Genomic DNA, 19,173 nt, shown 5'->3' on the forward strand with positions numbered 1-19,173 from the left:
GAGAGGTATTTGGGGGGACCGATGCGACTAGAAAGGGCCTAGTCGTGATCCTTGGCGATGGAAATGGAGATGTTTGGGCCCGTAGTCGGAGGTCCGGAGATGCCAGGCGATGGGCAGGAATCCCAATGGGGGTCACGGCCGGATGAGTCAAGAAAAGAAGGGAAAATGGAAAAGACCGGAAAGGAGGCAGCGGGGATGGGATGGGAGGCCCCAAGTGGCAGAAACGCGGCGGGGAGGGCGCGTTGAAGGGAAAAATGGATGAAATGGAGATGGAGGGGACCGGGTTGCGCGACTCGCTGGACGGGGCTGGTGCTCGCTGAGTAGTGGACTAACAACAGGAGGCGGAGGAGAAGATTTCAGTGTGGCGGTCAGGTGATGCTGAGTCAGCGGACTGCCATGTACTGCGCCCGCCGTACATGCAGTCCTGACCCCGGACGGCTTATAGATCGAGGTAGTGATACTTGGAACACCTAATTCGAAGCACGCCTGTTTTAACTAACACGTAGCAGGAATACTGAAAAGAATTTGTGGGTGCTGTCTATGTCGCCACAGCCTATCAGCAGGGAAGTTGCAGCCGGCCATTAGTGCACCATGGAGTGTTCTTGTTGCGAGCAAGCTTTGAGCGCAACCCTGAAGAAAACTTACAACTTCAAGAAACATTCAATCATCCAAGCGTTGATGATTCTTGGCGGTCCATACTTGCCTCTTTCCTGGAGCTCATAATTGACAACTTCGACAACCCATTTTGATTTCATGGGAGGAACCTTCACTCATATAAATCACTACTGTAGTGAGAGCAATGTTGCCAATGTGTAACAATTCATTTGAAGCAATGGTTTGTTTTAACTATACTAGCAGCAAAGCAATACTCGCGGCCATCTCCCAATAAAAGAACGAATGCAGATAACAATGTTCGTAACCCAAATCATCATACCCAATCATAACCCATCAGAACATTACAAACTCCCAAACCCCACGCTCGATACCAAACTCGATTCGTCATTATCCACCCTAGGCATCAGCAGCAGCTACCAAACTGCGCTTCATGGGCGGTGGTGGAGGCGGGGGCTTCTTGGCCCGCGAAGGCGGAGGTGGAGGAGGCGCCTTCTTGGCCAAGCCAGTTGTCCCATTCAGAGCATTCGAGCTCGGTCGTCGAGAGGCCACGCTGCTGCAGTGCGAGGTCGCGGGCGAGATCGACCGGTTGTTACCATATAGGCGCTCCGGGCTAGACCGGCCGTAGGAGCTGCCCTCGGAGTCGGCGTAAGGGTCACCGGGGAATCTGCCGCTGCCGAGATGGACACTGTGGCGCGCAGTCAGGTCACTGGCAGCCCGCTGCACCCACGGCGATGGAGACTGTTCCTGGCGCAGCTGAGTGGGCCCTTCAAAGGTGGGCGTGCGGTTGAAACCCGGGCGGGAGTACCCATTGCTGATCGGTTGAGCCTCGCGAGCAGGCGAGTCGGCAATATACATCGACATGGTCTTGTTGGAGCGGATCGTGGGTCGACTCTCCGTAACATTCGCGATCTCTTCCTGAAGAGGGTCGTATCGCTGCGGGAGCGAATTGCCGGTATTGGAACGGGCTCGTGAGCGGCGCGCCGTAGCCTGCCCTACACTGGACCTGTAAAAGGGATTAACATTGGCTGGAGAGGATTAGGAGCGCCGATCTTACCCGCCAGGCCAATCGTTCTTGAGTTGAAGGAGCGCCTCCCGGCACCGCTCGTGATATTCCAATTGAGCGTCCAGGAACATGCCCAGATCCATGACATTTTCGGGCTCTGAGTCCCGGATATCTTGCATGCGGCGCAGCACGTCGTCATTGGCCTCCTCGTATTTGATCTTCTGCGTGCGCAGCTCTTCCTCCACTCGAAAATCCTCTCTCTTCGCCTTTTGCATTTTCGAGAGCGAGGTATCATATGCCAATCGTCGGCTGTCGAGCTTCTTGCGCGCTTGCTGGTATTCTTTCATCTGAGCGAGCGATCTCTCCAGGGATTCAAGCCAGCTCGAAGTCGCCTGCGCAATATAGGTTTCCTGGACACGTGCGATGCGTTCCTCCGTCCGACCCAACACTAATCTGCTAGTTAGAGATCATGGCACTCTGGAATGTCTCTGTCACCACTTACTGGTCAAGCACTGGCCGTATTCGGAGCTGCAGTCGAAATCCTCGCCGTGGGCAATCATGCTGCTTCCCAGGTGGGCCACGGGGAGGGTCTTCTCCTTGTCGTCGCCCTCATTGCGCTTCGAGAGGGCCTTAACATATCCGGTCATGGATTTGTGGATGCGGTCGACGCCTGGAAAGATCTGGCGTCAGCCCTAATTCCGGGCCATTTCATCCATACTGTCATACCTTCATGGCGCACGGCCATTTCCGTTTCCATGGCCTTGAAATTATCGGAGAGATTGGTCTTGACCTCGCCGCCCATGCGCTCGCCGGCCCATTGCTTGAGGCGACCGATGCGCTTGTTGACATTCATGGTGGATGTGGTGGTGGGGCAGAGAGATCGGTGCCGATCGGGGGGTCTGACGGTAAGTAAGGAAGGCAGTGGGATAGATGAATTGCAAACAGATACTGGTATACTGGATGAAAAGAGCGTGTAGGAGTGGAAGAAAGAGAGAAAGGAAGGGGGAGGGCAGAGTGTTGTGGAAGAAAGGAAGAAAAGAACACAAAGAAGGGAGGCTGTCATGCCAAGGGGTTGCGCCCATTGATTAAGGACTGGCGCCACCAAAATTATTCGGGATGCATTCAGGTTGATCGGTGGGGACTATGAGGTGTCTCCAGGACGCGGGTTGACGTCGATTATGATTGCTAGGATATTTTTACCCCTACGATGATTCTGATTCTTGTGATTGACCAACCAAGCCCTTCTGGCCCTTCTGGTTGCCGCCAACGCCAGAACTGAAACTCCCAGAGCCAGTGTTTCAGGGGACAACCACAAATCCAGTGAGACGGGCACAGCCGTGACACGCGTTGGTGGGCCGGGGGTGGTGGGGGGAGCCATGCCTATTGGTGAACTAATTATAAGTGTGCAGTTAAAATTTGGGATGTTGCCACCACTGATGAATGCCCGGATGCGGGTCCGGGGATGCTGGTGGACGGTTTCACCTTTACAGCCTCCTAGAAAGGCGCCAGCTAGGCGGTGGTTACGAGTCAAGATAGACTGGGTGTTCATTGCTATATGTTACTTGTGATTATTGATGGATTTGATTCCATGCCCCCCAGCATCCGCGGATCAATGTGAATGGCCGGCTCACCACTCAACCACACATCAAAGTCATTCCACAGGAGTGCCTCGTCCACTGGGAGACTGTCTGAAACCCCCTCCACTCCCTTCTCCCCCTCCAGATTCCAATCAAGATTCCAATCCAGGCGCTCGCCATCCCCGCCACCACCTAGCCCCGACAGAGGGGATGCCGGTGATGAGGACAAGTCAAGCCTCCCTGCCGACAATGTATCAGAAGAGCCCCCATCAACACTCTGACTCACACGCGACTGGATAATATCAGCCGCATATTGACCTGGCGTAACGCCAACCTGTTTCTTAAACACGCGATGAAAATGACTCGGCGTCAAGCCCGCTGCAGCAGCCAGATCATAAAGCCGCGGCGGTTTCAGGCCCTTCGCCAGGAGGTCACGGATGGACGCGCAGGCGGTTTGAACCAGCGCCGTTTGGGGGTCACTCTGAGCCGCCGTGAGCTCCGCGTGTTGCGGGTGGCAGCGCTTGCAGGGCCGGAACCCGGCGTGCTCGGCCTGGGTCGGCGTGTCGTAGAACCGCACGTTGGCGCGGCGTGCCAGACGGCTTGAGCAGGATGGGCGGCAGTAGATTTTGGTGGTGAGGACTGCGTAGACGAACGTGTTGATGCTGGGGTCCCGGTTTGCGACGGCTTGCCACCGGGCTGCGGAGTCAAGGGTTTGGCCTGATGGTGGAAGGCGGGGGATTTTTTGTGGTGGGTTTGAAGGTTGGACCATGATGGGATGATATGATGGTTTTAGATTATTGTATGTCAGTCTCTCTGGGTTGTCGCTGGTGGTGAGAGTGAAAGAGAAGACACTGATGGAAGGTGATTTATCATGGGCGCGGTAGTGGCCGCTGATTGGTCACTTTGAGATCAACGACTTTTGTCACTGCCACTTGGACGTTGATAGGTTCATGGGGATAGTTTGGGACGGTGAGATGCTTTAATGCACTACTACCACTTTAGATATGGATAGATATGGCCAATGGTGGTTTTGTTTCCAAGTGTTGTATAGAAACTGGCATCAGATATATATTTTCGACCCAATCAGCATGATATATTCAGGCATCGCAAAAACCAGATGAAAACCACAACTCTAAAACAACCCATCCATAGAATGACGCTTCCTACATACACAGTAGCTTGCTACATTTGGATGCACACCGAACCTTACAATGGCCCACTACAAGGGAAATAAATAAAGATTCGAAAAGGTATGTCATTTCCGTGCCCCCACGGGCCGTTTTTGCTTCTGCTTCCGTCCCAGGTTGAGAAAAAGATGATGGCCACAGCCTTAATTCGCTAAGGGTGCGTGGGACGCTCATCCGCAGTCGCCTAGGTACATAAGTCTCATAGCAGAAGTCCATTTTCAACCCATCACAACACAAACTCCGTGCCAGAATACCCTTAGTCCTTGGTCTTCTGGGTACCACGGAGCAGACCGGTCCGCCGGGCGGCAATGAGACCGGCCTTTTGACCCTTGGCGGCGTAGCGGGAGATGGTCGACGCCTTACCAATGTGCTGGTGGTTACCACCACCGTGAGGCTGTAGAAGGGCATGTCAGAGATGAACACAACAACCAATGGGTGGGAACGTACGTGATCGACGGGGTTCATGGCAACACCACGGGTCTTGGGCCACGAGTTGCGCTTGACGGCGAACTTGTGCTTGGCGCGCGAAGCCTTGAGCAGGGGCTTGTCGGTACGGCCACCACCGGCGACGATACCAACCATACCACGGGCGGTGTTCTTGACCACCTTCTTGGCACCGGAGGGCAGCTTGACACGGGTCTTGCCCTCATCGGGGTTGTGGCCAATGACGGTCACGTAGTTACCGGAGGTACGGCCCAGAGCACCACGGTCACCGGCCTTCTCCTCGACGTTGGTCACGACGGTACCCTCGGGCATGGAGGCCAGAGGCAGGACGTTGCCGACGGTCAGGGCAGCGTTCTTGCCGGCGTAGATGAACTGGCCGGTGTACATGCCCTCGTTGGCGATGAAGGTCTCGGTGACCATCTTGAACTTGTAGGGGTGGCGGAACTGAACCTTGGCGAGGGGAGCACCACGGCCGGCGTCGTGGATGATCTCCTTCACAACACCGCGGGTGTAGCCATGACGCTCGGCATAGTCGAGGGTACGGAACTGGGCAGGCGCCTTGTTGAGACGGGTGTTGGCCGCTGCAAGTAGAGAAAAAAAGGACATCAGCACTCAATTCCCTTTTTTTTTATTTTGTTCCAGACTCGAGTTTTTCCTCGCTGCTCCATGCTCGACGTTGCAGCGCACTTTCATCCCGGATTGATGCGGTCGAACTCACTGAAAATGGAACCACGGCCCTTCCTCTGGTTGCGAATGACGCGACCCATGGCGACTGTCTGAAAGGAGTGTGTGTTAGTATCGTCGTAGGTGGTAGCAGGAAAAGTGGTGGTGGTGGGCGTACCTTGATGTGATGGGCTTGTTGAGGGTTGAGAAAATCGAGTTCCCGGACTGACTGTGTGGGCTTTTGCGTGCGGTCGCTAACCTAGCCCAAATAGGACTAGTCAGTGATTATATAATACCGAGATCACATGATCTGCCATGATCCCAAGTAGGGTTGAGATCAGAGGAGCGAGGATGCAAAGTGATTGAACAACGAGCGGTTCGGCGATGGAATTTGACCGATGCGGTGATCGCGAAAGGAGTACTGAGTCGTTCCGAACATCCTGAGTCGGCCAACGTGCTCAGTGCTGGCGCTATAGATCGATATACAGCATCCAAAAGAGTCTGTAATTCTTGATAATGAAAAAAGAAGCAGATACCTATTTCCCGTGCAGAATAACCAATGAGAAAGCAATCCTTGGTTGCGTAGGAATCCTATGAAATATCGATCGGGCGCTGGAGTGAAGGCGCGATACGCGGAACTCACTTCGGGCTCAACTCACCTTCCTTCCCCCTTCAACACCACCACCCCCAACCGCATCCAACCATGTCTCTTTCAGACGTCTCATCACTGTCGTCAGCACCGCCGACAGACGACGAAGCCATGGCAGATGAGGAGCCGGTCGGCATCACCAAGTACTTCAAGAAGCAGAAGTCCGAAACACCGCCGCCCAAACGGGAGCCCTCACCACCACATGAATACGTTATAGCGGACCACCCGAGCATCGCGGTGAGTATGAGAGAGATTTCCTTGTTGGATAGACACGTCCATGACGCGTTCACCCTGTGTTGGGACACGTTTGCTGAGTTGTCGCAACTTTTAGTTCATTGTCATGTTCCGCGCGCGTTTCCACGATGTGTTCCCTCGCCATGTGCCACATTACGGCCCCCAGGATATCGAGCGAGGCGTAGAGGAGTCTCCCCCGGGCGACTATATTGAGAGATTACTATGCGCATTGCTGGGACTTGTGCTGAACCGCAAGAAGGATGTTGAGTATGGTCGCCACCCAAGTACTCCCCCGATGTGGGGAGAGGTCGAAGCTACCACGGAGCACCAATTGCACTGGAGAACAAAGGCTAATGCAGTTTATTGGCTTTTATAGACGGAATCATTACACGCGCCCACTCGAAGAAGCAGTCCAGACACATGCGGCGCAGTGGCCAAAGGAATGGCAGGGCAAGAACCCCCTTCATGGCGGACGCACCTTTGCGACCCTGTCGCCCGAAGAGCGGGTAGGTCTCACGGTCTTAGCGCCACTTTTCCACACCATTAATTATTTGTACAGTTGCAATTGCTTAAAGCTCTGATTCTCTGGTCTCTGTCGTCATCGGAAGCGGTTCAGGCAAAGCTCAAGGAATCTTACAAGCAGGCGCGTCACGACGATGATCTCAACCAGCCTTTATCCGTTCAATCATGGGGCCGAGATAGCCTCAAACGCCGGTATTGGCTCATTGAGGGACAAGATGATACTAACTTTCGGTTGTATCGAGAGAGCAATCCGGCTCTGAAGCATATCACTTGGTGGAGTATCGCAGGGACTATTCCAGAGCTGCAGGCTGTTGCAGACAAGCTTGGAGAGGAGAAAGGAACTAACTCGAAGAAACTGTGTGAGAGAATTCGGGCCGCCATTCCTCGATTTGAGGCATCAGAAGAGGTAAGTCAATTCATTGAAGTGACCGGATTAACTGTACTAATGCACATCCACTAGAAACGGAAACGCCGTGACTATCGTCTTGCTCGCAAAGCTGCTTTTTCTCGGCCCGAGCCGGGTTTCTCTCTTTACGAAGGTCGCACGCGTGGGAAGAGGCTGAAGTATACATATTCCGACGATGAGGACTTCTTCTCCGATGGTTTACCATCAACGAGACGCTCAAATCGCAATGCACCCTCAGCAGACGAAACGGATGCTCCTCGGTTCACCGCGAGTGGCCGGCAGATCCGATCCCGTGCTGGAGGCCTTTATGGCGCATCATTGCACAGTGGCCAGAGGGAAGATTCTGAAGATGACGACGCTCCGAGGTCGCAAAGGATTCGGACTTCGCTTAATCCTAATGGATACTCGGGATACAATGCCGATGACTTGGAAGATGCGTCAGAAGCTGAGGGCAATTCCAGCGGCAACGAGTGGAAGAGTGGTGAAGATGAAGAGGAGGAGATTGACATGGAAGGTGACGATGAAGATGAGGAAGACGTGAGCGGAGATGAATCAATCATCAACGGGGAGCCCCAAAGCCTCGTTGTACAACTTCGCTATGGCAAAGACAATGCCCCCAATGTCCCAGTCGACAGGCCGCCACCCCCTGCACAAGATACGCAGGCGAAGAGCATCACGGAAACGGGACTACCGGGGAACTCGTCTACTCTCCCGCCTATCCAGTCACCACTCGTTCCGGCGTCTGTTCCGCAACACCATTCAGAAGCTATGCGACAAGCTCCCGTGCCTGGCATGGTAATGCATCCAGCTCCACCACCACACTGGGCTCCTCAGGCGGCACAATTTATAAATGCCTCTCCCCTGCCGCCTATACCTCCATCCCTGGAGGCCAGACCCCAGCTGCCCCCATTGAATGCAAATTTGCCTCCCGCTCCACAGCCTCAATCAGTCTCTCGACCTCCGGCCATAAATGCATCTGCTATGAACCCGGGGCCACCTGCTCTGCCTCCCCCGTCCTATGTGGCTGATAACCAGAGACCGACAATGGCAGCGCCTTCAATGCTGTCTGCACCAATGGGCGGTACTGCCCCTCTCGAGGCATCCAAACATACGCAATCGGTGGAACCAAATGGCGTGTCGCAGGCCAAACCAGCTCAGCCTAGTCCTTACTATCCACCTGGGATGCCTCCGACGCAGTCCCATTTCTTTCATGGAGGAAATCCGCCGCACTAGGGGTCCGTATTGTGCTGTTTGGTGCTGCTTCGAACCCTCCATCAGGAGTGGATATCTCATCCATTCAATGAATTGGTCAGATCCAGCCAGTTCTTGCCCTATTGGTTCGGCAGGGGATTTGCGTGACGAGGGCGATTATCGTCCAATTGCTGTACTTTATACTTGAGAAATCTTGCTAATGAAAAGAAGCTCATCCATGCCAATTTCTTCTTGTAAGCCACCATGCCATCTAGCCCAAGTCGAGTATGTGATATTACATGTAAATCAAGACCCACAGAATCTATCCTCAACCCAGTGAAGACAGTTAAAAGATCCAAACTGTTGCAAAACGAGAGATATAGAAATGCGAATGAAAATACCCCAAACCCTCAACGCCAACTATGCAAAACCCAAGAGTCATCAACCCTGGTAAAACGCTCCTTGTGCAGTCTATCACACCAAAATTTCAGTTAATCCGAGCCCGCATTCGAAAATTGTGTCGTGTAGAACTGCAAAAACTCCGATAGCGTCAGTTATATTTGAATCCCCGCAAGCGCATACGGGTACATCCACCCCCCCTAAAAAGGAAAGCTCACTTCTTCCACCTGCGAGGCTACCTGCGGATCGCGAAGGGTGCCCCGTTGAGGCAGAGGCCAGTTGTTGACTTCGTACCACCATCTGCGGATCCTACTTCCGAGCGTGTGCCCGCTGACGGAGGCATTGCGGTTCCAGAACCGCCACCCCGACAGCGCGAGGGTCCATATCGTGCCTTGGATGAGGGGTAGGAGGACCTAAACAATACGATTGAAGCATTAGCCATATAGCCTCTCTTTTTTGGGTGTGCTTTGCAGGCGTGTTGGCATACTTGATCTCTCACGGTAATCCACCCGACTCGTCCCCAAGTCTCGGCACCCTTCAAGCTGGCTAGGTAGCTCTGCTCGAAGCGTAGGTCCGGCAGAGGTGGAAGAGTCTGTTGACGACGGAGAGGACGGATTACTCGGCTCTCATCGACGATGTCTGAAGAAATGCTGCCGGCGTCGGAGGCAGGAGCGGCGACCACGGGTTGTTTTTCCGAAGCGGCAGTGGATGGGTTGATGTCGTGGGTTGGGGAGGGATGCCGCTTGATCGAGGCAGTTTGGATGGTCTCAGCGATCCCCAGAGCGTGGTCAGCCATGATGCTTTGCTGTTTGTACGTCGTAGCGAAGGACAGACAGACCGCCGATGATGTCGATGTCTAGGGGAAAACAGGCCGCTCCGTACTCCGCCTTCCCGTTTTCTGCCGCTAAAGTACTTACGCCGACCCCTCCAAGGCCCACCTTTTCGATTTCTTCCTCTTTTCCATCCCGACAATTGTGTTTTTATCTGCACAAATTTCATTGCAATCATGGCTGCTCCCCAAGGATACCCTCTTCTGTGCTTGGAGAACCCTCTCCTTGGTGAGTAGAAGACCTGGATAGACATGGAACGTCAACTCATACTAACATACCCCTCGACAGACATCCAGGCTCGTGGGTAGGTGGTATTTGACTCGAATTCAATCCGCTGGAACTGACAGATGTTGCTTAAGTGATGCCGCCCTTCTTGAGAAGTATGGCCTGAAGGATAACGATGCCATTCTGGCCGAGGAGCAGCACATGGGTATCTACGAGGACCTGCTCTCGCGGGATGCCAAGCTGATTCCCGGTGGTGCTGCTCAGAACACTGCCCGTGGTGCCCAGGTAAGCATAGCAGTTCTTCTGAACCTAGTGTTGGTCCAGTCGTTGACGATTCTCTGTTTCTAGTACATGCTCCCCGACAACCAGGTGGTCTTCATCGGCTGTGTCGGCAAGGACAAGTATGCCGACTTGCTGAAGAAGACCTGCAAGGAGGCCGGTGTCCACACCGAGTACCGTGTCGATGATGCTCAGCCCACTGGCAAGTGCGGTGTTGTCATCACCGGCCACAACCGTAGCATGTGCACCCATCTTGCTGCTGCCAACGAGTACAAGATCGAGCACCTGAAGCAGCCCCAGATCTGGTCGCTGGTCGAGAAGGCCCAGGTGTACTACGTCGGTGGCTACCACCTGACTGTCTGTGTGCCCGCCATCCTGGCTCTTGCTGAAGAGGCTGCTGCGAAGAACAAGGTACGTTCCATTCCGGTGCTGGTTGTTGTTGGAAGAAGTTGTCTGATTGACTGGGCTTGATATAGGTCTTCATGCTCTCCCTCTCCGCTCCTTTCATCCCCCAGTTCTTCAAGGACCAGCTGGACAGCGTTATGCCCTACACCGACTACACTTTCTGCAATGAGACGGAGGCCCTTGCCTTCTCTGCCAGCCACGGGTGGGGCACCGAGGATATTTCCGAGATCGCTAAGAAGCTCGCTCAGCTGCCCAAGAAGAACACCCAGCGTCCCAGAATCGCCATTGTCACCCAGGGCACTCTGCCCACTGTGGTCGGCATTGCTTCGGCCAACGGTGACGTCCAGCTCAAGGAGTTCCCCATTCGTGAGATTGCCAAGGAGGCTATTGAGGACACCACTGGTGCTGGGTGAGCAATGACCCTATCTTCTCAAGCTCTGTATATTTGCTGACCCGTCAATCATTCAGTGACGCTTTCGCTGGTGGTTTCTGTGCTGGTGTCCTGCAGGGCAAGTCTCTGGAGGACAGTATCGACATGGGCCAGTGGCTGGCCAGCAAGAGCATCCAGGAGCTGGGACCCTCGTGAGTTTTATCCATCAGGATATGCCCGTGATGAACAAGACTAACCTTGATTACAGGTTCCCCCTCCCTAAGCAAACCTACTCCCGCTCGTAAAGGGCCGCTATCTCTTTCTTTTCTTGAAACGGAGAAACACATAGACAAGACACACCCAAAACATCCCCTTTAACTATCTCAAACTCCCGCCCTTCAACACAAAATCATCTTCAACCTCCCGATATCACGACTGACCTCGTGCAATGAATTCATGTCTCCACACCTGAATTCCGCACTCCCCTCAACGCCGGATGATTCAACCCTCTATCTATACCCTTTTTCCTTTCAATTTCTTTTGTCCCATATCTTGAGTTCCTACTCGTTTGAAAACCGAACCAATTGAAGAAAGGACAATAGCTTCAGTCATAACGTACACACACACAAGTAATCAACCTGCAGCACCACTAGTTCTCCTCTCGATGCACGTCATTTGGATCCCTTGGCCGATTGATCATGTAGTTAAGGGGATGGTCTAGTAGGAGGAAACACAGGAAGTAAGCGGGTGATCTTGGCGTTAATATGAGTTAGTGAGACAAAATAGGGAATTATGATTCAAGCTACCCGAGATGCGGCGCAGTCAACAGGGGTCCTCAAGTCTCTGCCTGCTGGGTGACCTACAAAAGGGTTCGCATCATCGCAAATGACATATCTACAAGGTTCAAGAGATTAAAGCATGGCAATATGGGAATGCTATTTTCAAGTGCCTGGGGATAATAATGGTCTCTGCAGTTTGCACCAGGGGTCATTTCGCATGAAAGGAAGCCAAAAAGAAGATGAAAACAAAAACTGAACGAGGCAATAAGGACCTGTCGAAGACGGCGCCGGCACTATCTCGATGGCCATTGAGTTCCCTCTGTGTCGCGTGTTGAACGCGCAATGCATGCATTATCAACGATGACAGTGCCACAGGGAATGAAAGGAAGATCTCAAGATCAAGTTCCGGGGATCCGTGGTTGTCCACTGGCTCCATCACGTTACTTTTTACCCTGTGATTAGGGCTGAGCTTCGTCCCGGAACATGCAATCTGGGAATAGTCTCATGACGGTGTTGGGAACAGATCATGGCAGGCTTGGATGGAGGATGTAGAGCAATGCAGGGGAGCACATCACCGAGCTACTGGTTCTGTCGAAAGAGCCGAGCCTAAGGGCGAGGTTGCCCACAATAGAGTCATCGGTTATCCTTGTGCTATCTGCATGCACGAAAGTTTCATACAATCCAGAACTGCTGTGGAATCAACCACCTTGACCACACGGCGGGGTCGGGCCAATGGCATTGATTTGAGTGCCGGATTTGCGGTTTCCATTGAGACCGGAACTATGGAGATCAGTCCCAGAAGACAGCCTGCTGCCGATGAAGGCGTTGTTGGCCCACGAAGCATTTGTGGTTCCAGTCGACATCGGCTGGCTAGGGACGTCGAAAGCGCCAAATGTCGTTCGACTGGTTGCGTTCCGTTCCCATCTTTGTCCGACAGGAGGGGCCATGCTGGACGGATTTTCCGAGGGCACTAGTGAGGAAGAAAACGGGCTTCCGATATCAGGAAATCGAGTCTGAGCCAGCCCCCGATATGGAGAATGTTCCTGGATATTCATATTGCTGGTGGCCATGGAATTCAGAGGGGCCTGTTGGCTCAAACCAGGAGGCGGCCCGCGAGAGGAGGCGGAAGCAGGGGAGCCAGTACTCCAGATGCTCGGGCCACCGATGCTAGGGAAGCCAGACAGGACGGCCCGAGGAGTATTGACGGCTGGCTGACCAATTTCAGGACCGATAGGCGTACTCATGGGCTGCGGGGTGCGATCGTTGAATGGGTAAGCATTGGCGTCAGGCCCAATCTGGGTCGGTGTCGGCATGGTTGCAGCTCCGCTTAAGAAGGAAGAAAGCTGGTCATTGGTTGGGTTCTCGTACGTGTCCGACTCGACCAGCCGCTCAACACCTTCGACGATGCGATTCATATTGGCAGACATGGACACCGAGGCTGACTGAGAGTCACCAAACATACTCCGACCCTCTGCAACAGAGTTCGTATCTTGGGTTTCTCGCGGGATGTCCTCTCTTTCAATGCTCGCGGTCGAAAGTGTCTGCTGATGACCATGCGGGCTTGAGAAAAATTGAGACGGAAGCCCCTCTTCCTGGAAGATGAAAGTCTTCTTGTCTTCGTCGTCGACAAGAGCGACAGGAATTTGCTGTGATCATGTTAATTAAACTCATCATCCAGATGACAAGAATGGTTCGTACCTTTCTGACAACCAGGTCGAGTCCATCGATTACGAACTCGCGGATGCGATAAAGCATTTCCATGTTTGGGTGGCTCCGTTCCACCCCAGAATCGTTCATGCGAGGTTTTGGCTGGTTGTTTATGCCGGCGTAACGGCGGGAAGTAGCCTCCTGATCTAAAGGCGCAAACCCGAGGCTTTCTTCGTCTTCCTCCAGGAGGTAATCAATCTCGGGAAGACGCACAATATCAAATGTAGACGCGAGGAGCGACAGAGTGCTCGCATATATCTTCCAGAACTCCTTTATTTGAATGGAAAGAGACGAGTCAATTTCTTCCTTCTGCGTAGCCAGGAAATCGCTGGTCGTCAGGAGCCAGGAACTGTAGTGCCGAAGTGCGGGCAGAATCCGGCGAGCAACCACCGTCACCTTATCCGGGCCGTTCTTGTTCTCTTTGTTGCTCGGATCATCGACGGCAAATCGCTCCAATTCGACTAAGAGGATTTGCAGAAGGGTGAAAAAGGTCTTCACGTTGATGCGCTGAAAGAAGACGCTCGCATTCGAAACCGGTCCATCTGAAATTTTGATTAGCGCCTACTTTAGAAAGAGCATTGCTTCCAGTACTTACCAGCTGCTCGCGTGCGGGCAAAGGCTTCTGCCGCGATGTTAACCAGGCAGAACTTTTGGAGAGTGCCTTCGAGCGAACGCTCTCTGATATCAACAGCAAGTTGGCTGAGTACTTCACTCTCCAGCTCATCATGCTCAGGGAAGTCGGTTCCCTTGTAGCATTGAGCATGCAGATAGACAAACCAAGGAGCCAATGCTCTTCCTGGAATGCCGGCATCCTCCGGGCGAATCAGCTCTCTTTTAGCCCATGCATTCATCACCTTTTTGAACTCAATTTCCAAATTTCCTTTCGCCGACGGATGAGGTTCCTGGGCGGATAGTGCTCGGTACAGGTGGTACGTAGCCCGAAGGTGATTGACATCTGCAAGAGCAATGATGGCCAGTTGATTATGGGAAGCCCCAGACGCAGGATATATCACCGAAGCAAGATCGTAGTATCCGATGGCCGGGCCCCAGTTGCGATCCTTGCTCACGAGTTCAGCTTCACGATAGCGGGAGAGGTCTCCGAGGCGGATGAGCGTCGCATGGCATGATTGCAGAATGCGCTTGCGCAGATCACTCGAAACGCGAGTTGGAGGCTGCGCCGAGAGATCTGTATGAAGCGCTGTTAGCCTGGTGACCGGGCAATTAAACTGATAGCAGAGGAAGGGCTCACTCTCGAAGCTGAATTTCCGCGCCACCTTCTCCAACTCCAAGATCCCGCCAAAGTGCGACGACAGATGTTGGATATATCCCCGATAGAATCGTTGGCTCGATTTGATAAAGTCCAGGTAATGCTTCTCGAGCTTGCGTTTCTCCACCGGCTTCTTCTTTGTGGTCTCCTCGCGGTACTATTGGGGCGCTACTGATCAGAAATGCCACACGTAATATAACAGATATCCACTCACCCGAGCTAGCCGTTTGCGAAACCGGGTGTTCAACTTCAGATGCGCATCCCACAGACGATCCTCCACATTGGCGTTACGCGCAGAGTCGAAATCCAAAAGAATGGCATTCTGGCAAGCGATCCGGAACCTACAAAACAAGCAACAATGTCAGATCAGTGATGCGCACCAGATGGTGTACAATTTTCTAGGTACTGACTCGGACAAGAAGTGGGATAAGTCTGTGAACGCGGGCCCTTTCTCTTTCTCAGCGAGGCCCTTGGACAGCACGCTTTCGGCTGCAAGCGCAATCCTAGATGATGCGACTGATCAGCGACCGCTCACCCTGCAATGGCAGAAGGAGGCAAAAAGAGAACTCACTGCCACGAATCCTGGAATGAGGATGCCATGCTTATGGGAAGCCCGGTCCGATGACCTCGCCTGTCAGATGGCTAATGGCTGGACGTCGGGCGAGGACAGAAGTAGGTCAGCCATCAGTATGGCCAGATGGACGAACCAAAGAAGATGAAGGAGAGCAACCGCTGCAGCAAAACAAGAAGAACAGAAGCATGCGCCTGAGGTGGAAAATACTGGGGGGAAAGAGAGGGCAGTGATTGGCAGAATGGGTGGGCGGTGAACCGTTATATCATTTGTGCTATGCTTTTTTGTGCTTGTACACGATCAGGGACCGTGGCTGGATGATTATTATCCTAGTGATATCCCTCACAGCTGCACAGGACGGTATGCTACGACATACCTCAGTGTGCTACCGCTCAATCTTTCAGATGCGAGCACATCTTGCCTGTTAACCAGCCTACATAGTGCTGCAGGACACTAAAGCAGCATGGCCAAGCGTTCACGGAGCCCCTCAAGCGAGGGGCATCTCGAGGAGCCGGAGTTCTCAAGGTCTCCAACTCCATCATCAACCACAGCCACACCACCTCCAGCACCATATGAGCGGCCCAATTTAGACCAGAATACATCCAAAGTCATGCACTGTTCCCTGCCACCCCATCGCGAGACGCTCTCATTTGCTTCTTACGAAGACTACGAGGTCCACTATCGCCAGACTCATGTCAATCGCTGCTCGGAGTGCAGCAAGAACTTCCCTACCAGCCATCTACTCAATATTCACATCGAGGAAAACCATGACCCGCTCTTTGCTGCTCGTAAAGCACGAGGGGAGAAGATGGTTAGTCTGCAATTGAATTTCAATCCTACCGCGCATTGACTGACGACTCCGAGAAGTATGGCTGCTTCATTGAGACATGCGAGCGGAAATGCTCCACTCCCCAGAAACGAAGACTACATATGATAGACAAACATATGTTTCCCCGGGTATGTAGTACCACCAAGTACTTCAACAAGCCATCTTCCTGACACTTCTCGCACCAGACCTACAATTTCTACATCGTCAATGATGGCATTGACAAGCAGACGTCCCTGCTACGGCCCTTGAATAGCCACCGACGACGCATGTCTATGACGTCCGTCTCGTCTGCCCAGGAAGGTAGACTGCGGCGGCGGAGCTCTGCTTCTCACTCGACTACACCTGTTCCCCCGCCGCCCCTGGCGGCTCAGCCGGGGATACCAAAGGACATGGAGATTGATGAGCTGGAAAAGTCTATGTCTGCGCTACAATTTGTCCCGACGAGTGTGACAAGAAACCGCGAGAGACTTCCTCGGGGTCAGCCTTGAAGTGCATACCAATTGGTCTGGTTGTGGATACAAATAGAGTGCGCTTAGTACCGCAATCAACTATCGTCCGAATGCGGTGGACAACTGCTCCTGCAGATACGCGATGGGCGCCGCCCGATAATAATCCTCCTCAATGTACGCCAGATTCGTGACATTTACATCGAACACCATGTTCCGTGGGGCCTCTGTGGTATACTTCGGCCAGTGCACTCGGGTAGCTGGTGGTCAGATATCAGCAATGTCTACAGATTTTTATAGGAGAGATAAACATACTGCCCGACTGGTTCGGGTCAAGGTGATTCACGAAGCTCACCCACATCCGAGACATCATGGTGGCGAGCTCGAAAAAGGTCTCGGTCTCATTTGCGAACGGGTTCACAGCGACAGCAGTCTCATATCCAAGACCGTGGATGTTGTGGAAGACAAAGGCCACCTCCTGGAAGTGAGTGGCGCCCATCTCCGGCGGCTGGCCGTTCACGAGTACATTGAAGTGATACGAATACGCCGGCACGTCGTACTTGGCCCACATCTGCGTGGTGGTGCGGCGCAGTGCATGCATCTGGATGTCGCCTACAAAGGCACAGTCGCGCTTCCACTGGTACCCATACTCGCCTTGCAGGTTGGGCGGGGGTCGGCCGTCCAGCGTGGCGGGGATTCCGATGGCAGGGATATCCGGATACAGTGCGTCGATGGTATCAATGACGGTGTCGTTCGGGCCCCAGGTCTGGACCATATCCCGGAATTGAGCGGTGGTATTGATGGTGCCAAATTTCCCCGCAAAGTTCGTGCCTTCGTCGAAGTTGCTGCCGATCAAGAGCGGCACATGGGCGAATTTGCCCTCCCGCAGCTGCGTGAGCGTGGATCCCTGGATAATTTCCCCGTCGATGACGGGGCGGTATGCCTCGTTGCTGACGATGGAGCTGTTCAACACGTCGTTGAGCGCCCATGTATCGACGCTGCGCAGGCACGCGAGCGTATCGGGCGTGCCGGTGCAGTTGGTTGCGCTGACGATGGCGTCGTAATGTGTCTGCCACTCCGAAGCAGTCACATACGCCGTTGCCGAAACGGGTGTGCCGCTTTCTGCAATACCGGCGCGGAAGAGCCCATCATCTCGGCCTCCATAGGCGACGAGATGCGCACCCACACTTTCTGCGCCGGCGCTCTGTCCCCAAATAACGACCTTACTCGGGTCACCTCCAAACGCCGCGATATTCTCCTGGATCCAGTGCAGCGCAAGCCGCTGATCATGCAATCCCGCATTGGTGGCATCTCCTTCCTTGACAACCTCCTCGCCATACATGAATCCCCATCCCTGGAGACGGTAGTTGAGGCTCACGCCGATCATCGGCTTATCCATCTGCACGGACTGCTCAATGATAAACGAAAGATTATACCGCGGGTCCTGGCTTCCACCAGCCACCCATCCACCGCCATAGATCCACACTGCGACGGGCAGCTTGTCACCCTCTGCAACACCATGCGGGCGCACCACGTTAATGGCAAGACAGTCTTCCGAGACAGGGTTGCCCAGTACCCAATCGTCGCTACTGTACCCGAAACACTCAGGATAATAAGCCGTGGCACTTCGACTGCCGTCCCAAGTCGTGTTCAATGACCGTGGCTGGCGGAACCGCAAGTCTCCCACCGGAGGCTGCGCAAAGGGCATCCCGAGAAACAGGTCTTGGTCATAGTGCTGGTTCAGAATGCCGTGGTAAGACCCATTGCGGACCTTGACGCTCGGCGGAGTGATGCGTGGATGCGCTGCACCGCACGCCGGGCTCGTTAACAGCAATGTCGCCGTCAACAATGACGCGGCTAGGGCGGAATACATGGCGAGACAATGCTTATCAGAAACCAGTCTTTTGAAGTTAAACTTGGTAGTCACCTCAAGTGTCTACCTGTATGCAGCAGAAGCCAAGACCAAATGCCACAGCCTCGCCTTTTATGTTAAATCCTGCCTGTCATTAATCAAGTCAAGACCAAGTAACTTCTCAGTCTGTTAACCTCCCCCGCTTCGGAGAAATGAAATATTCTCATCTCCTCAGAGTCGGCTCATCCCGATAAAATGGAACCTAGCCTTGATTCGTCAATGGCGTACATGCACTCCCCAACTAGGAAACTACATAATACCCTAGTAGGGTCTGTTCATATAGACCGAGGGGATGGAGGGCCACAAACGGGAGAAGTATTTCCCACCGTGATCCTAGCGCAGCAAAAGACCCGCAGAAAAGGATATGAATGATGCAACTACGTTCAGAAATGAATACTGATTGGTACCAAAACCCGCTCGGGCTGGTGTCTAGGTGCTCAACTAGTCTACCCGGGACTTGCAGTATTGGCTAGTAACCTAAGGCAAGGAAGCTAGTCTTCCCCAACCTGAAGCGAGCTCCTCCGGCTGGAGCGAGGATCTCCGGCTCGGAGATGTACATATTTCCCGTATTCCGGATTGCTACGTCAATAATCAATGAGCTCGAGGGGTTAATAAGGCGGCATTTATGGATCAACTTAGACGCTTCCTCTCCCCCTCTCTTAT

General features: G+C 53.4%; 9 protein-coding genes across 9 annotated transcripts; 3 read left to right on the top strand and 6 right to left on the bottom strand.

Moving 5' to 3' along the window:
- Positions 1-1,011: 1,011 nt before the first annotated feature.
- On the bottom strand, positions 1,012-2,471 carry N7510_002985 (uncharacterized protein; the record flags this gene model as incomplete). Its single annotated transcript, XM_056974912.1, has 4 exons — positions 1,012-1,618; positions 1,670-2,066; positions 2,121-2,288; positions 2,345-2,471. 4 exons carry the CDS (start codon positions 2,469-2,471, stop codon positions 1,012-1,014), a joined length of 1,299 nt encoding a protein of 432 aa, XP_056834868.1.
- A 698-nt stretch (positions 2,472-3,169) lies between these two features.
- Positions 3,170-3,964, bottom strand: mpt (putative DNA repair and transcription factor Ada; the record flags this gene model as incomplete). Its single annotated transcript, XM_056974913.1, has 1 exon — positions 3,170-3,964. The coding sequence occupies one exon, from the start codon at positions 3,962-3,964 to the stop codon at positions 3,170-3,172; it is 795 nt and encodes a 264-aa protein (XP_056834869.1).
- A 674-nt stretch (positions 3,965-4,638) lies between these two features.
- Positions 4,639-5,432, bottom strand: N7510_002987 (60S ribosomal protein uL2; the record flags this gene model as incomplete). The annotated part of the gene is made up of 2 exons (XM_056974914.1): positions 4,639-4,776; positions 4,830-5,432. 2 exons carry the CDS (start codon positions 5,430-5,432, stop codon positions 4,639-4,641), a joined length of 741 nt encoding a protein of 246 aa, XP_056834870.1.
- Positions 5,433-6,192: 760 nt separating this feature from the next.
- On the top strand, positions 6,193-8,533 carry N7510_002988 (uncharacterized protein; the record flags this gene model as incomplete). The annotated part of the gene is made up of 5 exons (XM_056974915.1): positions 6,193-6,375; positions 6,470-6,679; positions 6,732-6,878; positions 6,932-7,300; positions 7,355-8,533. 5 exons carry the CDS (start codon positions 6,193-6,195, stop codon positions 8,531-8,533), a joined length of 2,088 nt encoding a protein of 695 aa, XP_056834871.1.
- A 449-nt stretch (positions 8,534-8,982) lies between these two features.
- On the bottom strand, positions 8,983-9,686 carry N7510_002989 (DUF1770 domain-containing protein; the record flags this gene model as incomplete). Its single annotated transcript, XM_056974916.1, has 3 exons — positions 8,983-9,021; positions 9,109-9,303; positions 9,378-9,686. The coding sequence occupies 3 exons, from the start codon at positions 9,684-9,686 to the stop codon at positions 8,983-8,985; spliced, it is 543 nt and encodes a 180-aa protein (XP_056834872.1).
- A 210-nt stretch (positions 9,687-9,896) lies between these two features.
- Positions 9,897-11,304, top strand: N7510_002990 (adenosine kinase; the record flags this gene model as incomplete). The annotated part of the gene is made up of 7 exons (XM_056974917.1): positions 9,897-9,948; positions 10,009-10,024; positions 10,080-10,230; positions 10,294-10,635; positions 10,701-11,038; positions 11,098-11,211; positions 11,268-11,304. The coding sequence occupies 7 exons, from the start codon at positions 9,897-9,899 to the stop codon at positions 11,302-11,304; spliced, it is 1,050 nt and encodes a 349-aa protein (XP_056834873.1).
- Positions 11,305-12,476: 1,172 nt separating this feature from the next.
- Positions 12,477-15,352, bottom strand: N7510_002991 (uncharacterized protein; the record flags this gene model as incomplete). The annotated part of the gene is made up of 6 exons (XM_056974918.1): positions 12,477-13,424; positions 13,477-14,027; positions 14,081-14,909; positions 14,967-15,093; positions 15,163-15,255; positions 15,324-15,352. 6 exons carry the CDS (start codon positions 15,350-15,352, stop codon positions 12,477-12,479), a joined length of 2,577 nt encoding a protein of 858 aa, XP_056834874.1.
- Positions 15,353-15,786: 434 nt separating this feature from the next.
- Positions 15,787-16,640, top strand: N7510_002992 (Zinc finger C2H2; the record flags this gene model as incomplete). The annotated part of the gene is made up of 3 exons (XM_056974919.1): positions 15,787-16,134; positions 16,188-16,280; positions 16,338-16,640. 3 exons carry the CDS (start codon positions 15,787-15,789, stop codon positions 16,638-16,640), a joined length of 744 nt encoding a protein of 247 aa, XP_056834875.1.
- Positions 16,641-16,700: 60 nt separating this feature from the next.
- On the bottom strand, positions 16,701-18,471 carry N7510_002993 (triacylglycerol lipase; the record flags this gene model as incomplete). The annotated part of the gene is made up of 2 exons (XM_056974920.1): positions 16,701-16,858; positions 16,914-18,471. 2 exons carry the CDS (start codon positions 18,469-18,471, stop codon positions 16,701-16,703), a joined length of 1,716 nt encoding a protein of 571 aa, XP_056834876.1.
- Positions 18,472-19,173: the final 702 nt, after the last annotated feature.

This window comes from Penicillium lagena, assembly GCF_028827675.1.
Source record: "Penicillium lagena strain IBT 129212 chromosome Unknown utg000002l_segment0_segment0, whole genome shotgun sequence".
Lineage (NCBI taxonomy): Eukaryota > Fungi > Ascomycota > Eurotiomycetes > Eurotiales > Aspergillaceae > Penicillium > Penicillium lagena.